Source organism: Armigeres subalbatus, chromosome 1 (assembly GCF_024139115.2).
Source record: "Armigeres subalbatus isolate Guangzhou_Male chromosome 1, GZ_Asu_2, whole genome shotgun sequence".
NCBI lineage: Eukaryota > Metazoa > Arthropoda > Insecta > Diptera > Culicidae > Armigeres > Armigeres subalbatus.
In genome coordinates, this window is record NC_085139.1 from 57,242,872 (window position 1) to 57,265,473 (window position 22,602).

Below are 22,602 nucleotides of genomic sequence, written 5' to 3' on the forward strand. Positions count from 1 at the left end.
CGTATCCTTCGATGACTAATTTCGTCGATAAGGCTCATATGATTTCGATTCTACAGTGGAACTGTCGAAGTATTCTTCCAAAATTAGATATTTTCAAATTTTTATTTAACAAATTACAATGCGATGTTTTTGCTTTATGTGAAACATGGCTAACACCAGATGTAAACCTTCATTTTCCCGATTTTAACATCATTCGCCGCGATCGGGCAAATCAATATGGAGGGGTGCTTTTAGGGATAAAAAAACAGCACTCCTTCTATAGCAGCGGTTCTCAACCTTTCTCTTGAGAGGTACCCCTTCGAACTTTTGCATTAATTGAGGTACCCCCTCTCGAAATTAGGCTTCCAATCATCTTTGAAGAATAATTCCGAGCCATTTGAAAGGAAGCTCCTTTCAGCTTTTGAATCTCTTAAAGTAGGCTTCCGCTTCCGAGCCTCTTGGAAGGAGGCTTCCGAGCCTTCTGAAAGAAGGCTTCCGAGCCTCTTGAAAGGACGCTTCCGAGCCTTTTAGAAGGAGGCTTTTGAGCCACTTGAAACGATGCTTTTGAGTCTCTTGAAAAGAGGCTTCTGAGCCTCTTGGAAGGAGGCTTCTGAGCCTCTTGAAAGGACGCTTCCGAGCCTCTTGAAAGGAGTCTTCCGAGCCTCTTGAAAGGAGGCTTCCGATCCTCTTGAAAGGAGGCTTCCGAGCCTCTTGAAAGGAGGCTTCCGAGCCTCTTGAAAGGAGGCGTTTGTGGCTCTTGAAAGGAGGCTTCTGAGCCTCTTGAAAGGAGGCTTGAGCCTCTTGAAAGGAGGCTTCTGAGCCTCTTGAAAGGAGGCTTCTGAGCCTCTTGAAAGGAGGCTTCTGAGCCTCTTGAAAGGAGGCTTCTGAGGCCTCTTGAAAGGAGGCTTCCAGGCCTCTTGAAGGAGGCTTCTGAGCCTCTTGAAAGGAGGCTTCTGAGCCTCTTGAAAGGATGCTTCCTGAGCCTCTTGAAAGGAGGCTTCTGAGCCTCTTGAAAGGAGGCCTGAGCCTCTTGAAAGGAGGCCTGAGCCTCTTGAAAGGAGGCCTGAGCCTCTTGAAAGGAGGCTCTGAGCCTCTTGAAAGGAGGCTTCTGAGCCTCTTGAAAGGAGGCCTGAGCCTCTTGAAAGGAGGCCTGAGCCTCTTGAAAGGAGGCTTCTGGAGCCCCTTGAAAGGAGGCTTCTGAGCCTCTTGAAAGGAGGCCTGAGGCTCTTGAAAGGAGGCTCTGAGCCTCTTGAAAGGAGGCTTCTGAGCCTCTTGAAAGAAGGCTTCTGAGCCTCTTGAAAGGAGGCTTCTGAGCCTCTTGAAAGGAGGTTTCTGAGCCTCTTGAAAGGAGGTTCTGAGCCTCTTCAAAGGAGGCTGAGCCTCTTGAAAGGAGGCTGAGCCTCTTGAAAGGAGGCTTCTGAGCCTCTTGAAAGGAGGCTTGAGCCTCTTGAAAAGAGGCTTCTGAGCCTCTTGAAAGAGGCTTCTGAGCCTCTTGAAAAGAGGCTTCCGAGCCTCTTGAAAGGAGGCTTCCGAGCCTCTTGAAAGGAGGCTTCCGAGCCTCTTGAAAGGAGGCTTCCGAGCCTCTTGAAAGGAGGCTTCCGAGCCTCTTGAAAAGAGGCTTCCGAGCCTCTTAAAGGAGGCTTCCGAGCCTCTTGAAAGGAGGCTTCCGAGCCTCTTGAAAGGAGGCTTTCGAGCTCTTGAAAGGAGATTTTCAAGCTTCTGAAAAAGAGTCTCCCGAGCCTATTGGATGGCCCCCTGAAAGGAGGCTTCGGAGTATCTTGAAACACCTTTGAGCCTTCCGAGCCTCTTGAATGGTGGCTTTTAAGCCACTTAAAAGGAGGCATATGAGTATCTCGAATGGACGCTTCACCGCCTCTTGAAGGAAAAAAACGAGCCTCCTAAAGGGAGGCTTCCGAACCACTCGAAAGGAGGCTTCCGAGACTCTTGAAAGGAGCCTCACGAGCCTTTTTAAAAGAGTCTGTTGAGCGTTTTAAAAGAAGGCTTTCAAACCTTCTAAAATGAGGCTTTCGAGTCTCTTGAAAGGAAGCTTCGCAGTATTTTGAATGCACTCTTCCAAGCCTCTTGAAAAAAGAATTCCGAGCCTCTTAAAGGAAGGCTTCGAATCTTTTGAAAAAAGGCTTCCGAACCACTCGAAAGGAAGCTTCCGCGCCTCTTGGAAGAAGCCTTCCGAGCTTTTTAAAGAGAGCATTCCGAGCCTTTTGGACGAAAGGATGCGTCCAAACCACTTCAAGGTTTCTGAGCCTCTTTAAAGAAAGCTTTCGAGTCACTTAAAATGAGTTTACTATATAGAAGGGACGCATCTGAGGCTGAAGAATTCCGAGCCTCTTTGAAAGATGGCTTTCCAACCTCTAGAAAGGAGCCTTCCGAGCCTTTTAAAAGAAGGCTCTTGAAAGAAGGCTTCCGGACCTTTGAAAAAAGGCTTTCAAACCTCCTTGGTGTCCTCCAAGCTGCTTGGAAGGAGGCTTCCGAAAAGCGTAGAAGGATGCTTCCAATTCCTTTGCAATGAGGCAACTGAGCTTTTCGGGAAAAAGTTTACATGTCTCTAAAATGGAGGCTTCCGAATCTGTAGCCTCTAGATTTTAATCAAGAATCATATTCTTAACATACTATTCAACATTCTGTTTTGATCAGGTAGATTGCACAGAAGATTTTCAAAATTTGTTCGTTCAAGGTTTTGTCCTTTTGATCTTTTGTCATGCAGCCCTTCATCCATTGTACTGGTTGTAAAGGGCAGGATTCAATAGGCCATGATTTACTGATCGCAATGCATATTAGGGTAAGACGGTATAATATGCCCCCCCTAAGGCAAAACCTTGATAACTTTTTACTTTTCATCGCAATTTATGCAAACTTTGTGTTATTTGGTAGTGCAAGAAGTGGCAAATGCATTGCCCGTGAATAGTGATATAAAAATATTACAGAAAACACGTAATAATGCTTTTTAGAAAAGTCGTGATAAAATGGATTTCAAAAAGTGTCTGGGCAATACGCCCCACCTTAGCCAAAGACGTTCCATAACCCTTCACATTAAAAAACCCTTGACATTAAAAAACCAACATAAGTCTATTTAATCAGGTTTTAATTACATTTCAATAATTTCCATATAATTTGGAAGCAACTGTTGCAAGCTCGCCGCGCTTGTGTTCAGTTGGTAAGGGCTTATCGTCCTGCCTACACTGGGGCGTTTTGGCCAGTGATACATATTTTCGAAAATCGTTACGTTTTTGAAGATGGAAGCAATTTTATATCAAATTAACCACTGAGGAAAGTTATTTTTTTGCCCAACTGAGTGTTCCCGTGCAAGTTTTGCGGACAGTATGCTAGCATCGCTCCAGAATGTTGAGCAAACAAACATAAAAAGTTACATCAAAACTGTAACTTTTTGTATTTTGCTATAATTCTCATTATGTAATACAAAAATACTTCCACACTCATATAGTAGGATGGTTTTACAAATCTTTATAGGTACCCACTGATTTTGACCCTTAGTTAGTTATAGTTTTCTAGAAATCAAAGGGGGGCGTTTTGGCCAGGTGGGGCGCATTATACCGTCTTACCCTATGTACAAGACAAAGTTTCGAAATTAAAAAAAATACAAAATTATCAAAACTTCATCAATAAGTTTTAATAAAAATTGTAATTCATCTGCCATTACCCATTTTTGTCCGAGGTACCCCCTGGGCCCAGCGAAGGTACCCCCAGGGGTACCCCAGGTTGAGAATCGCTGGAGTAGGAGGTTGATTGTTCAAGTCTCCCCAAGACACGTGGATTCTTTTTCTCAAATTTCATATCAATTTGCCCATTTCGAAACATGTGCTGTGCATATGCACAGCCAATATATTTAACAAAAAAATGGTTTTCGTACGGCCGAGTTGCCGAACAATGTGCAATTAATTTTAATCATGCTTGATTGTGATTGTATCTGAGCACGTGGCAATGTTGGTAAACAGAACAACCTAAAACAGAAGTTTCCGAGAATAGTTTACCCTTCACCAAGCCGCTAAATTTGTCTACAATCTGAACTTGTCGGATAACACACGCCTTGATTGTACCCATAAACTTTTGTAGGAGTAGTGCTGATGGAGGGTGAAAAGATGGAGAGGGGTGTGAAATAAACTAAACGAAACACATGACAGAAGATTCAAGACACCAGCACTTAGCATTCAGTTTGGTGAAGTTATTTCGCCCACCAACTGTAGATAGCTGTTTTGTTCGGTCGTCTCCGCCGGGCAAGACAGACAAAATTCGACCAAATGAACTTCAACAGGCCTCTTCAGCATTATCCTATTAATAAATTAAATCTGTCTAAGAAAATAATCTTTTCTTTTTCATAAAACTAGTCTGATTCAGTGAATACCTTTTCTTTGCCCTTTCCCGTCACTTCTATTGCGTTGATGCATAATTGAAAATATGTTTACAAATGGGACACTTTTCTTTTTCGAAGTTAGTTAGCAATTACATTGATTGAGTTTATGTTTGCTACGCCAGATACCAGGTCGACCCGCTCAACGATAGTAGCAAGCATAAGAAAAAGTTCGAAAATGTTCCACTTCCCGGGCAAATTAAATTCCAAGCTAGTCTCAGTCGGTTGTCCCTTCAGGGACTGCCTGGCGCAGTACCGTTTTGTTGCTTATGTCGGACTCTTCAGGATTGACTGGATACATCAGTGGTCATGACGCGTCACATGGCGTGAAATTGGACCGAAAGGGCGTGAAATTGTTCAATGTTGTAAAATGTCATCTGCATGTCATTTGACTAATTTATCCATAACATTTTAAGAAGCCTATTCCATTTCACAATTTTTGATGAACTAATAACGCTTGAGTGGCTTTATATTTTGTCCAAAGGTTCTGCTCTAAATATAAAATTGAAGGCAAGAGAGTAAAACCTGTCCAAAATGTAATTTGACATATTGTCCTTTGAATTATATACTGCCCCATCACGCCTCAGATTACATATTTACTGCAGTGTACTGTTTGACAAAGTTGTTAGATTATTCATGCGCTACAAGTTCGTCATACCTAGTGAACTAGCTTCTGAAAATAGTTCTCGGAAATCTATATAAATAAATGCCAATGACAATTTACAACACTGTATGTAATAATATAAAAATGATATTTTTGACCTTCCTCAATTGCATTTCTCCTCCACCTTTGAACAAACATGTTTACGAAAAAGCAAAACAAAAAAAATGCCTGGAATATAATTGCAACGGTAAAATCACGTAAGGGAAACAGAAATAACACAAATTGCGCCACCAAAAACAAGTTTTTCACCTCCGGATACCCTCTATAATGCAACCGAAGGAAAATAAATAAACGGAACAACCATCCCCTATCTCCGTGCAGCACTCACCTTGAATTCGGATTGAACATGACGCAACCATACATGGTCACCCGTTGGTTCCGCTCCGGGGCCTGCGTGTCCGAATTGAACGACGGCCGGGAGCAGGAGTTGGCAATCGAGGGGGAAGACCGGCGCGAGATGACTTCCTTTCCGATTGTCGTCGCCCTGGTGGTGGGTGCGGCTGTTTGCGCCACCAGATGCATTTCCCGTACGGGTTCACCTTCCACGTGCACGTTGACCAGCTCCGACGACCAGTTGAAGTCCAGCGGGTGGGGTGCCGATGTCGTTTTCCCGCTCATCACGTCGAACACTTTCATCTTTCTCTCCACGGGGGGTGTGTGTGGCGGCGTTCGGATTATATTGGCGAGTTGTGCTCAGCGTTTGGGGATGATCCACAAATGGCCAATCAATCGATGGACGTCACTCGGGCACTACTGGCAACTCACCAATAAACAACTCGGTCACAATCATGGGTCGCCGTGAAATGCATGATAATTTTAAATTAAAATCCTTATCGATCTTGTTATTTCATTCCAGGTCAATGAGACTGTAGGCATTCAGTTTTGCATTTGGTCAACGGAAGCACTTTTGATTTTCGATGGTTTGAATTGTGTCTGCATTTCTTCGTTCTATTTGTTTCGGATGTCATTTGATGGTTATGCTTTATCGGATGTTCTGATGGTTATATGCACTTCAGTATATTATTTATGTCGTCTACACACACAAACATCCGGAACACTTTATATTCACTAAATAAGTCTATAAGTATATGTATGTTCGCATTTCATACCTGTTGATTAAATATTAGAGCGTTAGTGATTAACAATGCCCGGGCAGAGGCAATGAACAGAATAACAAAACATGATACAGTCACTCTCAAAATTGAGCGTACAGCATGGATTAGATGAATATATTCGAAAATTCCAAAGGAAATTTAATTGTTGGCTCGGTTGTTTTTAATGCATTTCAATATTCATCCCTTCCTTCAATATATGCGTTTATAAAATGGTTGAAAATTTTTATCTAAAGTTCATTTATTTGAAAATAATCTCAAAATACGCCTATTAGATGTGACAAAATTGAGCGTACAGCGAATTGTTTTCTATAAAATTTCTTATTATAAACACGATTTATGTATTTTAATATTGTTTTTTCATGATTATATTTATAATAATAAACATCCGCTACTTAAACATTCAATGTTTTGAAATTAAACCATGTTTTGGTCAAAATGGCGAACAAGTGAGAGGTAAGAACATTGCTATTTAACAATTCAATGCTGCTGGGCCAAATAGATGCTTTAAGATATGGATTCAACCGGCATCCTGTCTTATATATGATAGATAATCGAAATCGAGCGAGACATACGATAAATTTGGGAAAATTCAGTCGGTAAATGATGAAAACAGATGTAAACATACAGAGCAAACGACAAATGTTGGGAATGGCATATTTCAAATTAAGTATAATTTTATTCAAAAGTCGATGTATAGGTAGCTTATAAGCTCAGGACACTCATTAATAATAATATTAATAAAAGAGCAGCACACGGATACATTATAAGATGTCATTTTATATTTGAAGACTTAGTCAAATTTGAAGAAATTTTATTTGAATCATTTAAATTCACCAAGCTATCATTAAATAAGCTGCCGAACTCTTAAAAATGTTTATTTTTACTCGCCGCATGGAAATCATCCAATTGTATCCCTTATGGTAACAGATCGTGGAGTTTAATCCAAATTTAATTATGAAATTACGATTTTAAGCTATCTTTTTAATATTCAATCAGAAGTGCTCTACGTGGTTGAAAAGCTGTTTTTATGTTCGGTACCTTAACATGCGCCTTGTACTTTTAGAATTTGAATGTGAATGATTGGATTCAATAATATTACTCTTAATGATAGACCTGAGACAATAATCGAGCTTTAAAACAAATTTAAGTTAAAGACATACTAGATTTGAATTATGTCATTCCTAACATTTGCCGTTTTCTCTGTATGTTTACATCTGTTTTCATCATTTACCGACTGAATTTTCCCAAATTAATCGTATGTCTTGCTCGATTTCGATTATCTGTCATATATAAGATACGATGCCGGTGAAATATACAAATTGAAGCATCTATTTTGCCCAGCAGCATTAAATTGTTAAATAGCAATGTTCATACCTTTCACTTGTTCGCCATTTTGACCAAAACATGGTTTAATTTCAAAACATTGAATGTTTTAGTAGCGGATGTTTATTATCATGAATATAATCATGAAAAAACAATATTAAAATACGTTAATCGTGTTTATAATAAGAAATTTTATAGAAAAAATTTGGCTGTACGCTCAATTTTGTCACATCTAATAGGCGTATTTTGAGATTATTTTCAAATAAATAAACTTTAGAGAAAAAATTTCAACAATTTTATGTACGCATACATTGAAGGAAGGGATGAATATTGAAATGCATTAAAAACAACCGAGCCAACTATTAAATTTCCATTGAAATTTTCTAATGTAGTCAACTAATCCATACTGTACGCTCAATTTTGAGAGTGACTGTATGTACTTAATTTATATAAGAGATAAAAGAATGTCAACAATATTGAAAATTCGCAAAATATTGAACACTTCTTACAATTAGCATAACTTGATCTCCTCATGATATTTTAGTGCATAATATTGATATTGTCGTCTGATCTTTTATTTCTTATATCAATCATGTCCATATCACATTTTGCTTCTAATCAACATTTTGATATTATTAAGCTATTTTCATCTACTCGGGGATTCATTCGTTCAGAAAAACATTGCATTGTAACTAAATATTCAAATGGCAACATCTCAGTGATTTTTCAACCGATTTCCTCAGATTTTTTACCAATATCTTAATCATCTGTTCTAGTTTTCAGATTGTGTGTCTAGTAGACCTTTTTAGGTTTTCAAAAAGTATCAAAAATTCGACCATTCAGCCCAGAATCACAAGTTTGTTTGTTCGAACAACTTGTTTGAAGAAATCCTATATCGTGTAAATTTATGACAGATGTTCAGCTTCTGATTTTTAAGAATTTTACGGTAAATCACACATTGGCAATTATAATAGTCAAATGTTCAGGGAAAAAAGAGGAATAATAATATAATAAATTATCAATGATGTGTAGTACATTCAAGAATTTTGTAGAACAACGACTTTTAGGGGAAACAGTATTTTTATGCACTTAAAAGCTTGAAAATCACTTTAACATGGTCAAAACGTAAACAGAACGACTCGCAATATTCACAAGACTTGTAGAGCACAACAAGAGCTTTTATTTAGAGATTGTTGCGATAATTTTATGCGTTTATATTTCTTGTTGAATTTTTTTTGAAAATTGAAAATAGCCCAAAAACACAAAATCGACTTGAGCCACTTCGAAATTTTATCCGAAATAGCTGAAAATTTGTCAGGAAACTTATTTGGCATAAGAATTGTGATTCTGGGCTGATCGGTTGATTTTTTTAGTACTTTTTGAAAACATGAAGAGGTCTTGTGTCCAGGGATGCACAATTTTTCTCTGGAGCTATGAGAGTGCCGCAACGGTTCTAGGAATCGACAAGGCTTTGGTCCGATTCTAGAATTGAAATCAAATTAAACTTAAAAATTATAGTTCAAAAATTTGCAAATAACCCTGCTCGCAGAGCAAGATTACTTTTGACAGATATTGAATCATTTTTGATAGATCTTTTGTTGGTCTTGCTGGGTAGCACCAGCCATTCTTATGACCGGGGGATTTTATAATTTCCAAACCGTCACTTTTAAGTTTAATTTGATTTTAATTCGCGAATCGGACCAAAGCCTAAGCTTATACTTTCTCACCCCCAATGATGTCTAGTCATCTGGTGATAATGAAATCTTGATATAGCATAAGGGAGATAATATCTAGAGGACAAGAAAATATTTTGAACATCCCTATTATGCATATAGTACAACGCTGGAACCACCGTATATTATAGAGTGTGTAAAATCCTAGAACACAGTTAGATTCCTGCTCTTCTTTGTAATCTTGTACCTTTCCAGGCTTGAAGTTATGTTATTCTAGTTACTTCAAATCATCTTGGAGTTTGAATCTAGACCCGTACGCCGCCACCGCCGCTGTCAAAAATGAATCGTCGCACCGCCGTATGAATATTGACCACGTCGAAGGCTATTGATGGACAATTAGCGGTAGGTTATAGGGTTTAGTACATTTATTTAAAAAAGTATGCATATTGATTGTTATCGAATTTCGAAGAAGTATTCAAATTGTTAGGTCTAGTTTTATTTAGCTCCAATCGGAAGAACATTTGTTGTAGGATATCCTCAGTTATGGCATTGAGCAAAGTCCGATGCAATTTGTGATCAATGAAATCTGTTAAACGAAAGCTTTGGCAAAAAAATGAAATTTTTTCATTGGCGCTTGATGTGATTTGGCAGAACCCCAGCCATATGTTGCTACTCTACATACGATTGTACGACAATTCTCCGAATGCAATTTCCCCGAATGTAATTTCCCCGAATGAAACAATTCCCCGAATGCAATTTCCCCGAATGTAACAATTCCCAGAAGATTGTACGACAATTCCCCGAAAACCAATTCCCCGAATGCAATTTCCCCGAATGAAATTTCCCCGAATAACAATTCCCCGAACGTAACATTTCCCCGAATGTAACAATTCCCCGAATGCAACATTTCCCCGAATGCAACATTTCCCCGAATTGTTTCCATAGTGCAGATAAAACTAAACTGAAAAAGAAATCTGCGTCGTTTTACGTAAAGTCGCATAATTGGCGTTTGACATAATTCTGAGCTGCAACAAAAGTGAGGATCGCGAGACAATTTGCCTAAAAATTGTAAAAAAAAAAGATTGTTGGTCATTGGGCCGAAGACCATTATGCCGAACCGTCATTAGGCCGAATGAGGACTAAGAAGTGAGAAATTAATAGTGAGTAGTGAAAAGTGCGATGTGAGAAGAACGTAATGAAAAAGTGAGAAATGACAGATGAGTAATGAGAAGTGAAATGTGAGATGTGAAAAGTGAGATGTGAAAAGTGAGATGTGAGAAGTGAGAAGTGAGAAGTGAGAAGTGAGAAGTGAGTAGTGAGCAGTGAGTTAGGAGTAGTGAGTAGTGGGAAGTGAGAAGTGAGACATGAGAAGTGAGAAGTGAAAAGTAAGAAATGAGAAGGAAGTACATAGTAAGAAGTGAAAAGTGTGGAGTAAGAAGTGAGAAGTGAAAAATATGATGCGAGAAGTGTGAGTGAGGAGCGAGAGAAGGCGAAATACGAACTGAGATGTAGGAAGAGAGAATGGAAAAATGAGGAAGGAGAATAGAGATAAAGGAAGAAAATTAATCCGTTTTCCGGTATAAGGCGAAGGAAAGGTATAAAGCTTTTTTTATTGATAATCGCTTCGCCCGGTTTTAGGGAAGACGAGTTATAATGCCTTCTTAAAATGAACACATTTGCCCAATATAAGACAATGAGGGTAGATGGACCCTTCTTCAATTAAACACGTTTGCCTGGAGTAAAGCGAAAAAGGAGATAATGCCTTTCTTAAATGATCACGTCTAGGCAGTATAAGGACAATGGAGGGGATATTGTCTTCTTTAAATGAACACGTCGATTAATTCGATTTTTTTTTTGGTCTATATAATTGATATTTATTGCTAGATGCGATCTCATATATCATATCTATTCCGGCCAAACTCGTCTACATCAAAAGAAGAGACTACGTTTATCATTACCTTATTGCAGGCAAATTCCTTCTTCTAAAAAGGTAATGTCATTCTATTTTGGCTTATTTCAAGCTCACGCCTAACTCTAATGAATAGATCACAACTACCGTTTCCTTATACCAGCTAGATACAAATTTTCAAAGAAGGAATAACATTCACTTCTTCATTATTCTTGGGAAACACCTACTTCCAAAGTAGAGATCAAAGTAATCCGTTGCGTTATTCCGAGTAGATGCATTATTTTTAAAGAAGGGATCACATTCACCATTGTCTTATTCCGGGCATACGCATTTTCATTTTTTGAGGATTCACATCCAAGATTACATCCCAGCAGCACACATGTTCCACGTAGGTGACTGCAACTCACATGTAACCAGACTTGGTTACAATCAAGTTGCTGCAACCAGTTTTGCCTGACTTGTGCTGCTCGGGCAGTAACTTCTTAAGAAGGGATAGACCTTACGTATGACAGGAGTTTGATTTCACAAATTTTGACCATGATGTTTTCAATCGGAATTTCTGTTCGCGATTCTACTCCATCAAAGAAATTCAGCCTTTGTTCGACTATTTTAGAAAAATAAAATTAATAGGAAAACACTCTATTCTAATATCTTTATAACTTAACAATAAGGAAGATCAAGGGCATACAATACTATCGAAAGATTTGATCATGTTCAGTATTTCCAAAGAGACACTCTAGTACAAATCTTTGAACGCTGCTCTGTTCGGACGCTTATAGTCGATGACAATTATGTGTTTGCAAAAAATACTTTATTTTCGGGGATTTGTTACATTCGGGGAAATGTTACATTCGGGGAATTGTTACATTCGGGGAAATTGCATTCGGGGAATTGTTACATTCGGGGAAATTGCATTCGGGAAAATTGCATTCGGGGAATTGGTTTTCGGGGAATTGTCGTACAAGGCTCCACCCCAGTACCCCGAATCCCAGTACCCCGAATGCCATTACCCCGAAGGCCACTACCCCGAATGGGACAGTACCCCGAAAGTCATTACCCCGAATGGGACACTACCCCGAAATCCATTACCCCGAAAGGCAGTTACCCCGAAAAGATTTAAAATCTATTGTATTCTATTATTATATGTTTAAGACCAACAGATATCGATGAATCGCCAGTTTTTAACCAACAGTTTTCTGTTCGCCTTATACCGGGAAAACGCGTTCTGTTGGAAAAAAGGATCTCTTACTCCATTTCGTAGAATAGTACTTTTCCAGGTCATAATGACAGGAATGACAGTTAAAGCTCATTAGAAGAAAAATCAAAACTCGCTTAACTTTTCAAAAAGACCTAAGTAACATTTTTTTCATGAATTAATTTGAATACTGCAACAGCTTTCATGTTGTTCTGTTGATTGCGCTATTCAAATTAATTCATGAAAAAAATGTTACTTAGGTCCTTTTGAAAAGTTAAGCGAGTTTTGATTTTTCTTCTAATGAGCTTTAACTGTCATTCCTGTCATTATGACCTGGAAAAGTACTATTCTACGAAATGGAGTAAGAGATCCTTTTTTCCAACAGAACGCGTTTTCCCGGTATAAGGCGAACAGAGGAGATGATGCCTTCTTTAAAAATGGACGTATTTGCCCGGTATAAGACAGACAGAGGAGGGGATGCCTTCGTTAAATGGACGCGTTTGCCCGGTATAAGGCGCACAGAGGAAATTATGCCTTGTTTTAATGAACGCGTTTGCCCGGTATAAGGCAGACCAGGGAATCAATATTCGAGCTACGCCTAACAATATACCCGTTGTCGTCAACAGAGTTTGTTGCTGATAAACGCAACTCGCAACAAGCATTTGTCAGAACCCAAACACAATATGACAAAAATCATTTGGATTGCAGGCTCTGATATTTTCGAGAATACGATGCTAATTTTGTTATCATAGTTAGATTCTCGAATATTTCCATAAAAGCAGAAACTGTGATAGCTTAAAATCGAGATTTGCTGTAGGGATAATCCAAAATAATGGGATGAAAAGATAGCAACAAAATGTTCTTCTTTTTTGTTGCTTTTTGACAAAAACAAAGCTTTGTCGTTGGTTTTTTTTTGTCGCTTGTTTCGCATGCGCATCCAAGAAAAATTGATTCCCTGAGGCAGACAGAGGATATGATGCCTTCTTAAAATGGACGGGTTTGCCCGGTATAAGGCATATAGAGGAGATGATACCTTCTTTAAATGGACGCGTTTGCCCGGTATAAGATAGACATAGGAGATGATGCCTTCTTTAAATAGCCGGGTTTGCCCGGTATAAGGCAGACAGATGAGATGATATCTCCTTTTAATGAACGTGCTTATACCTCGATAAGGCACACAGAGGAAATACTACCTCTTTAAAAGTAACGTCTGCTTGATAGAAGGCGAAACGAGATGATGCCTTCTTTAAGTCAACGCAACTTCCCGAAGACAAACAAGATCTCCCTTTCTCTCACTCTCATACACAAACGCCCTTACTCACTCACTTCCTCTGTCTCACTAATTATTACCTATTCACCCTCTCTCATTCATTCACCCACTCTAACTCATTTAACCACTCTTACTCACTCATCCACTTTTACTCACTCATTTACTCTGAATCATTCGCTCTCTCTTTCTCGCTCACTCTTACTCGTTTACTCTTACTCGCTCGCTCACTATTCTCACGTCTTCAGTGTCTCGTACTCTAATGTGTCTAATGTGTACCCCGAATGAGCCAGTACCCTGAATTATGACTAATTCAGGGTACTGGCTCATTCGGGGTAGTGTCCCATTATGGGTAATGGCATTCGGGGTAGTGACTCATTCGGGGTTGTGGCGTTCGGGGTAGTGGCCTTCGGGGTAATGGCATTATGGGTAATGGAATTATGGGTAGTGTCGTAGAGTCGTCGTACAATCTTCCCAGAATGTAACATTTCCCCGAATGGAACAATTCCCCGAAAACGTAGTACCTCTTACAAACGATTGTACGACAATTCCCCGAATAACAATTCCTCGAATGCAATTTCCCCGAATAACAACTCCCCGAATGTAACATTTCCCCGAATGTAACATTTCCCCGAACGTAACAATTCCCCGAATGTAACATTTCCCCGAATGCATCTCCTTTCTTTTTGAGTGAGGCACAAGGCGATGGGTATTAGGTAAGCCATGCGAGCAAAGTCGTATGATTGCCGATCCGGAGGTTGCGAGTTCAATTTTCGGTGAGGCCTAAGATGTTTCAGGGTGGGATGCATTTTCGGCTCCTTGTGCACAGTGTATCCATTGTACTTGCTACACAAGACATTCATGCAAATGGCAGGTACCGGAAAGCTTTCGATAACTGTGGGAATGTCTTCTTGAAATGAACGCGTTTTTTCCGGTATAAGAAGACGGTAGGAGATAATTCCTTCTTCAGATGATAGCGTCGCCCGGTATTAGAGGAAAGAAAGTGATAATGTCTTCCTTAAATGAACGTATTTGCCCGGTATATGGCAAAGAGTATAGATAGTCCCTTCTTTAAATGAACTCGTTTGTCTGGAATAAAGTGAAAGAATGAAACAACGCCTTCTTTAAATGATCGCGTCTGTCCGGTGTAATGAGAATGGAGGAGATAATGCCTTCTCTAAATTAAGGTTTCTGGAGACAGAAATTCTATCCGCAATATAGCAAAAAGAGCAGATAATTCGTTTACTAAGCAAGTACCACGCTTGCCAGGTATAATGAATGATTGATATGAAGCAATTATATGTTTCAAAACTGCTGTTATATTACACCACACTTATCAAAGAAAATGCTTATTTGTTTAATATAACATTCTGAAAAACGTAATTGCGTAAAAAAGGATCTTATATATTTTTTCTTTATTATGGCCAAATTCGCCTGCATCAAAATAAAAGACCAGATAAGTCCTTATTCTTATTCTCAATTCATTCATCTTTGCATTATTTCGAGCTAACGCCTATTTTTGAAGGAACACATCTACCATTTTCTTACTTTGTAAAACTGCCTTCTTTTAAAGAATGCATCACATCCCCCATATTCAGGACAGATACATGTTATAAAAGAACGAATAATAACATTCATTATCTGATGAAACACCACTGAAGAAGGGACACATTTACCATTACATTATTCCGAGCAGATGCATTCTTTTCCAAGAATGAATCACATTCACTATTGCCTCTTTCCGGACAAACGCATTATTTTTGTTTACAAGGATTCACATCCACCATTGCCTTATATTTTTGAAGAAGGTATATGCAGGACAGGAGTATGATTCCGAAGATAGGAACAATATTTACCAAAAGACTTTTAATCAGACTTAGAGTTTGATACTATTTTAGGAAAAAAAACTACCTTAGAGAACACTGTACTCTGATAATTCAACAATACATCTTGGAGGATCAAGAACTACAAATACTACCAAAGGCTATTTAGCTGATAATCTCCAATAAGACACGCTTGAATGTATCTTTAAACACTGCTTTTTCGGACGCATTGCGAAGATGTGTTTGCAGGTATTTTATTTTCGGGGAATTGTTCCATTCGGGGAAATGTTACATTCGGGGAAATTGCATTCGGGGAAGTGTTACATTCGGGGAAATTACATTCGGGGAAATTGCATTCGGGGAATTGGTTTTCGGGGAATTGTCGTACAATCCTTACAAACACGTCTTCGCAATCGACTGTATGCGTCCGAAAAAAGCAGCTTTTAAAGATACGCTCAAGTGTGTCTTATTGGACATTACCAGCGCAATATGCTTTGGTGAAGATGGTCGTGGCCAGGAGTAGTAATCCTCGCTTTCGTAATTTTTATCCTAGATTGAAATCAAGGATCACACCTTCCTTGATTTCTGATAGCAATTTGAATAAGGATTTCAAAAAAAAAAACATGAGTATCACTAGTGTCCAATCTACAAAGTACACTATGCTACGCTTATCAGCTCAATATCCTTTGGTAGTATTAGATATTCTTGATCCTCCAAGATGTGTTTTTAAATTATAAAAATATCAGGGTAGAATGATTTCCAAGGCGCTTTTTGATCTTCAATAGTCGAACAACGGCTGTGTTTGTTTTTAAAAGAAGAATCGCAAACGGCAATCCGATTGAAAGCGTTTCTGATATTTTTTTTTTCTTCGAAATCAAACTCCTGTCCTGTAAATACCTTCTTAAGAAGTATGAGGTAATGGTTGATGTGAATCCTTTTAAACAAAAATATTGCGTTTGCCCGGACTAAGGCAATGTTGAATGTGATTCCTTCTTTAAAAATAATGCATTTGCTCGGACTAATGCAATGGTAAATGCGTCACTTCTTTAGGGAGTGTTTCCCAGATTATTATTGTTATTATTCTATCTTTAATAACACGTATCTGCCCGAAATAAGATAATATGGATGTAATCCATTCATTAAAAGAAAACATTCCCACGAAGTCAGGCAATGGTAGATGTGGTCCCTTCTTCAGAAATAGGCGTTAGCTCGAAATAATGCAAATATGAATGAATTGAGAATGATAATAAGGATTAATGTGCTCTCTTATTTTGATGCCAATTTGGCCAGAATAAGGAAAAAATATATATGCAATATGTATTGAATGTATAATATTTTATCGAAAAACATTTTGCCGAATTCATTTTCTCAGAATAGCATTAAGCTTTTTTTCAGATTATTCTAAAAATTGTTTTTTTTTCTTGGATGAGTGTAGCATAGAAGCAGTTTTGAAACATATAATTGCTCCATATCAATGCTTTATTATATCTGTCAAGCGCGCTCCTATAGTGAACGAATTATCTCCACTTCTTGCCTTATTATGGACAGACGTCCTCTCTCGAGACGCTTTATACTGGATAGACGAGTTTATATAAAGAAGGTATTATCTCCTCCTTGGGCTGTTTTTCAACTTAGTGTTCTACTAGCATTTCCACAGTTATTGAAAGCTTTCCCGTGCCTGCCACTGTGCTCAAAGAGCCGAAAATGCAACTCACCCAGAAGCATCCTAAGCCGAAAAGAGAATCGAACTCGCAACCTCCGGATCAGAAATCCTCCAATCGCTTTGTGCCGCACTCAAAAAGAAGAGAGAAGCATTCGGGGAAATGTTACATTCGGGAAATTGTTTCATTCGGGGAATTGTTACATTCGCGGAAATGTTACATTCGGGGAATTGTTATTCGGGGAAATTGCATTCGGGGAAATTGCATTCGGGGAATTGGTTTTCGGGGAATTGTCGTACAATCCTACATACACTTGTTATTATAACGCATGCTCGACCAAACATAAAAATATTTGTTGTAAAAGATTCTTTCAGAAAATTTGGAAGTTGTTCTTTGGGAATTAAAGAAAGTCTACTAGAATATATTTGATATTTCGATCTGAAATTATTTCAGAAGTAAATTTGAAGTTTGTTTGGAAATTCCTTATGAGCTTCCTATGACAATACTTCTATTTCTAGAATTTCTTCTTAATTTCTCTTTTAGGAAAACCTCCGAAAACTTTTCCCGGAAGTCCATCGCAAAATCCAACCGAAATTATTTCATGAATTTATCCGAAAGTGTCTAAACGGTTTCAAACCAGGAATTCCTTCGCTAGTTTCGTCAGCAATTTCTTCAAGAAATCTTCCAGGAATTGCTTTATGATTGCTTCCTTAAAGAGTAATTTATTGCAGGAGTTCCTGGAGGAATAACGAGAAATTCGAAACGAATTTTTGGAGAAATTTGCGGGGAGTTTATAAAGGAATTTCAATAGAACTTGCTGGTACAATTCTTTATATAATTTTCACGGATATTCCTTTAAACATTTATGGGAGATTTGTTAGAGATATTTCTGGAGAAGCTTGTGGTAGAAAAGGCAGCAAAATTTCTGGAAGAAATTTTACAGTAGATAATTAGGATTCATTAAGATATTCTGAGTGAATTCCTGATTTTTCTTGAGAAAAAAAAATCCTGATGATTTTTTTGGGTAAAATTAGGGAAACATTTTCGAGGGAATACCTGAAGAAATTTTGAAGAGATGACTGGACGTTCTAGGAGAAGTTTTCGTGGGAATTTCCGGGAGAATTTCTCGAATAAATTCCAGATTCTGAAGAAATTTCCGTAGGAGTTTTTGGAAAAAAATTTGGATGAAATTTATTGGGGAATATCCGGATGAATTTGGAAAGGAAATCGGTCAGAAGTCTCAAGGGGAATATCCGGAGAAACTTCCAATTAAAATAGCGGAGGGACTTCCTGGAGAAAATTCCGGAGGAATTTCTGGAGGAACCTCCAGAAGATTTTCAGGAGGAGCATTCCTGGGCAACTTCCGGAGACATCTCTGGAGAAACTTCCGAAATAATTGCTTGAGGATCTTCTGGAGAAATTCATAGAGGAGCTTGCGAAAGAATTCCTGGAGGAATTTCCGGATAAATTCCTAGAGGGACTTCCGGAGGAATTGCTGGAGCAACTTCCGGAGGAATTCCTGGAACAACTTCCGGAAGAACTCCTGAAGGAATTCCGAAAGAATTCCTCGAAGATTTTCTGGAAAAAAAATCCCGGAGGAATTCCTGGAGCAACATCCGGAAAAATTCCTGGAGCAACTTCCGTCGGAATTCTTGGAGGAATTCCGAAAGGATTCCTCGAGGATCTTCTAAGAAAAATTCTGGAGGAACTTCCGGAGGAGTTTCTGGAGGAAATTGCGGAGGAATTCTTGGAGAATCTTCCGGGGGAATTCTTGGAGCAACTTACGAAGGAATTCTTGGAGAAACATCCGGCGGAATTCCTGGAGGAACTTCTGGAGGAATTTATGTGAGAACTTCCGGAGCAATTTCAGGAGGAACTTCCGGAGGAGTTCCTGGAGGAATTTCCGGATGAATTCCTGGAGAAACCTCCGAAAGACTTCCTCGAGGATCTTTCGAAAAAATTCGTGGAGAACATTAGTGAGGGCTTCCTGGAGGAACTTCCGAAAGAATTCCTGGAGGATCTTCCAGAGGAAGAAAGAATTGCTCGAGAATCTTCTGGAGAAATTCATAGAGGAACTTTCGGAGGAATTCCTAGATGCAATTGCGAAGGAATTCCTGGAGGAACTTCCGAATGAATTTGTAGAAGAACTTCCGGAGGAATTCCTGGAGCAACTTTCGGAAGAATTACTGGAGGAATTCCGAAAGGATTCCTGGAGAATCTTCTGGGGAAATTTCTGGAGGAACTTCCGGAGGAGTTTCTGAAGGAAATTACGGAGGAATTCTTGGAGAAAGTCCCGGAGGAATGCTTGGAGGAACTTCCGGAGGAATTCCCGGAGGAACTTCCGGAGGAATTCCCGGAGGAACTTCCGGAGGAATTCTCGGAGGAATTCCCGGAGGAATTCCCGGAGGAACTTCCGGAGGAATTCCTGGAGTAACTTCCGGAGGAATTCCTGGAGGAACTTCCGGAGGAATTCCTGGAGGAACTTCCGGAGGAATTCCTGGAGGAACTTCCGGAGGAATTCCTGGAGGAACTTCCGGAGGAATTCCTGGAGGAACTTCCGGAGGAATTCCTGGAGGAACTTCCGGAGGAATTCCTGGAGGAACTTCCGGAGGAATTCCTGGAGGAACTTCCGGAGGAATTCCTGGAGGAACTTCCGGAGGAATTCCTGGAGGAACTTCCGGAGGAATTCCTGGAGGAACTTCCGGAGGAATTCCTGGAGGAACTTCTGGAGGAATTTCTGAAGGAACTTCCGGAGGAATTCCTGGATGAACTTCCGGAGGAATTCCTGGAGGAACTTCCGGAGGAATTCCTGGAGGAACTTCCGGAGGAATTCCTGGAGGAACTTCCGGAGGAATTCCTGGAGGAACTTCCGAGGAATTCCTGGTGGAACTTCCGGAGGAATTCCTGGAGGAATTACTGGAGGAACTTCCGGAGGAATTGCTGGAGGAACTTCCGGAGGAATTCCTGGAGGAACTTCCGGAGGAATTCCTGGAGGAACTTCCAGAGGAATTCCTGGAGGAACTTCCGGAGGAATTCCTGAAGGAACTTCCGGAGGAATTCCTGGAGGAACTTCGGAGGAATTCCTGGAGGAACTTCCGGAGGAATTCCTGGAGGAACTTCCGGAGGAATTCCTGGAGGAACTTCCGGAGGAATTCCTGGAGGAACTTCCGGAGGAATTCCTGGAGGAACTTCCGGAGGAATCCCTAGAGGAACTTCCGGAGGAATTCCTGGAGGAACTTCCGGAGGAATTCCTGGAGGAACTTCCGGAGGAATTCCCGGAGGAACTTCCTGGAGGAACTTCCGGAGGAATTCCTGGAGGAACTTCCGGAGGAATTCCTGGAGGAACTTCCGGAGGAATTCCTGGAGGAACTTCCGGAGGAATTCCTGGAGGAACTTCCGGAGGAATTCCTGGAGGAACTTCCGGAGGAATTCCTGGAGGAACTTCCGGAGGAACTTCCGGAGGAACTTCCGGAGGAATTCCTGGAGGAACTTCCGGAGGAATTCCTGGAGGAACTTCGGGAGAAATTCCTGGAGAAACTTCGGGAGCAACTTCGGTAAGAACTTCCGGAGGAACTTTGGGAATAACTTCCGGGGGAACTTCGGGAGGAACTTCCGGAGGAGCTTCGGGAGGAACTTCCGGAGGAACTTAGGGAGGAACTTCGGGAGGAACTTCCGGAGGAACTTGGGGAGGACCTTCCGAAGGAACTTCGGGAGGAACTTCCGGAGGAACTTCAGGAGGATCTTCCGGAGGAACTTCGGGAGGAACTTCCGGAGGAACTTCAGGAGGAACTTCGGGAGGAACTTCCGGAGGAACTTCTGGAGGAACTTCCGAAGGAACTTCCGGAGGAACTACGGAGGAAATTCCGGAGTAAAGAACTTCCGGAGGAAATTCTGGAGTAAGGAACTTCGGGGGGAACTTCGGTGTACGGAACTTCGGTGTACGGAACTTCCGGAGGAATTCCCGGAGGAACTTCCGAAGGAATTTCCGAAGGAACTTCCAGAGGAATTCCCGAAGGAACTTCCGGAGGTACTTCTGGAAGAATTCCCGGAGGAACTTCTGGAAAAATTCCCGGAGGTACTTCCGAAGGAGTTCCTGGAGGAACTTCCGAAGGGATTCCCGGAGAAACTGCAGGAGGAATTCCGGTCCATATCCAGACAAATCAGATGTTTAAGGATCTCGTGAATCTCCCGGAGGAACTTCCAGAGTAATTCCCGGAGGAATTGCTCGAGGAACTTTAGGAGGAATTCCCGAAGGAACTTCCAATGAAGCTCCCGGAGAAAACTTCCGAAGAAATTCTTGGAGGAACTTCCGAAGAAAATCCCGGAGGAACTTCCGAAAAAATTCCCGGAGGAACTGCTGAAGGAATTCCCAGAGGAACTTCCGAAGGAAAGGGTCTCCCCTTGGAAAACAAATTTTTTTTTTTTTTTCAAGAGTGCTGGCAATGCATAGTAATCCAGATGTTGTTTGCTCTCGTCGCGCGCGGATGTGTAGCAGCAAGATTGTTTTTGGACTGTGATAAAGACTGGCACTTATGTACCGGACAGCATTGCTTCTTGTTTCGCTTATTCGTTCTTGTTCGTACGGTTCGTAGAAGTTGATCGGGTGGTTCGGGAAAAATTCCCGCCAAACATTGGCCTGGATCATTTGTACACCGGTGTGAGAGGTCTGTACATCGATGTGAAAAAGGAAATTCCTCCTTCACTCGAAGTGTCAAAATGGAAGGCAATGGTGTTCTACCAGGATTTGCGGAACAAATTATTGCTTTCTGTGTAGAGCTGAAGGTCATCGAAAGGATGCGTGTCCACAAAGGAATGAAGTGAATCAGCAAAAGGAACAAACAGCGAGAAAAAAGGAAAAAAATATGAAGGAAAATGGACCAGAAAAACAACGAAAATCATACTCCGGCTTCGAAGCAGCAAGCGGAAAAACACCAGCGGAAGCAAGGAAAAATATCATCATTGAAGTGCCAGGGGAAGATGTAGTCGAACTGGACGCCGACTCAACTGATCGAACGGAAACATTCGAGATACCGAATTCGATGGTACAACGTGAGAAGTCAACGGAAACAATGGTCTTCAAAAACAAAACGGATCGGATCTGGTTTGTGAAGAAGGGAATTATGGGCTACACGGATCTCCACAGAAAGATGAAAGAGGAAGAAGAGGAAAAGAAACTAGCGCAGTCGACAACTCAACGACGGGAACACTTTATATGTCAGGTATGTCAGTTATGCTACGGTTCGAAAACATAACCAATCAAATGGTTAAATGGCGATTCTGATTTTTCATTTTTGACAGTTCTTTTTGTTTCATTTTGCCGGCCGGCATCTGAGCACTAAAAACAGAAAATAAAATGAAATTGGATTTTAAGTAACACTGTAATTTAGCCAAACTGCTCAAGGCAGCACCCTCACCAGGATTATAAAACGCAACCATCATCAATCAAGTGGTAAGATTGGGTCCAAATGAGGGAACGGGATCTAATTTCTGGAATTGTTTTAGGTGTTGGGTTCCATGCAAAAGGCGAGCCCTGCGGGAGGCGGAAGTAAACATATGGTGCATGGTGAAGAATCTGAGCGAGAATGTTGGTGATTTATTTTCATGGTTTT

General features: G+C 40.3%; 2 protein-coding genes across 7 annotated transcripts in view; both read right to left on the reverse strand.

The window, feature by feature from the left end:
* Nucleotides 1–22,602, reverse strand: part of LOC134225871 (uncharacterized) — a 346,329-nt gene that overhangs the window by 121,224 nt on the left and 202,503 nt on the right. The window lies entirely within an intron of this gene.
* LOC134225844 (uncharacterized) overlaps nucleotides 1–22,602 on the reverse strand; it is a 374,271-nt gene that overhangs the window by 51,480 nt on the left and 300,189 nt on the right. For 5 of the 6 annotated variants that reach the window (XM_062706249.1, XM_062706266.1, XM_062706274.1 and 2 more), the window contains exon 2: nucleotides 5,356–6,136. The exons of the other annotated variant lie outside the window; for it this stretch is intronic. In XM_062706249.1, coding sequence (XP_062562233.1) covers nucleotides 5,356–5,663 — 308 coding nt within the window. In that variant the 5' untranslated portion in view covers nucleotides 5,664–6,136. The remainder of the gene's footprint in view (nucleotides 1–5,355; nucleotides 6,137–22,602) is intronic. 6 annotated transcript variants of the gene reach the window in all.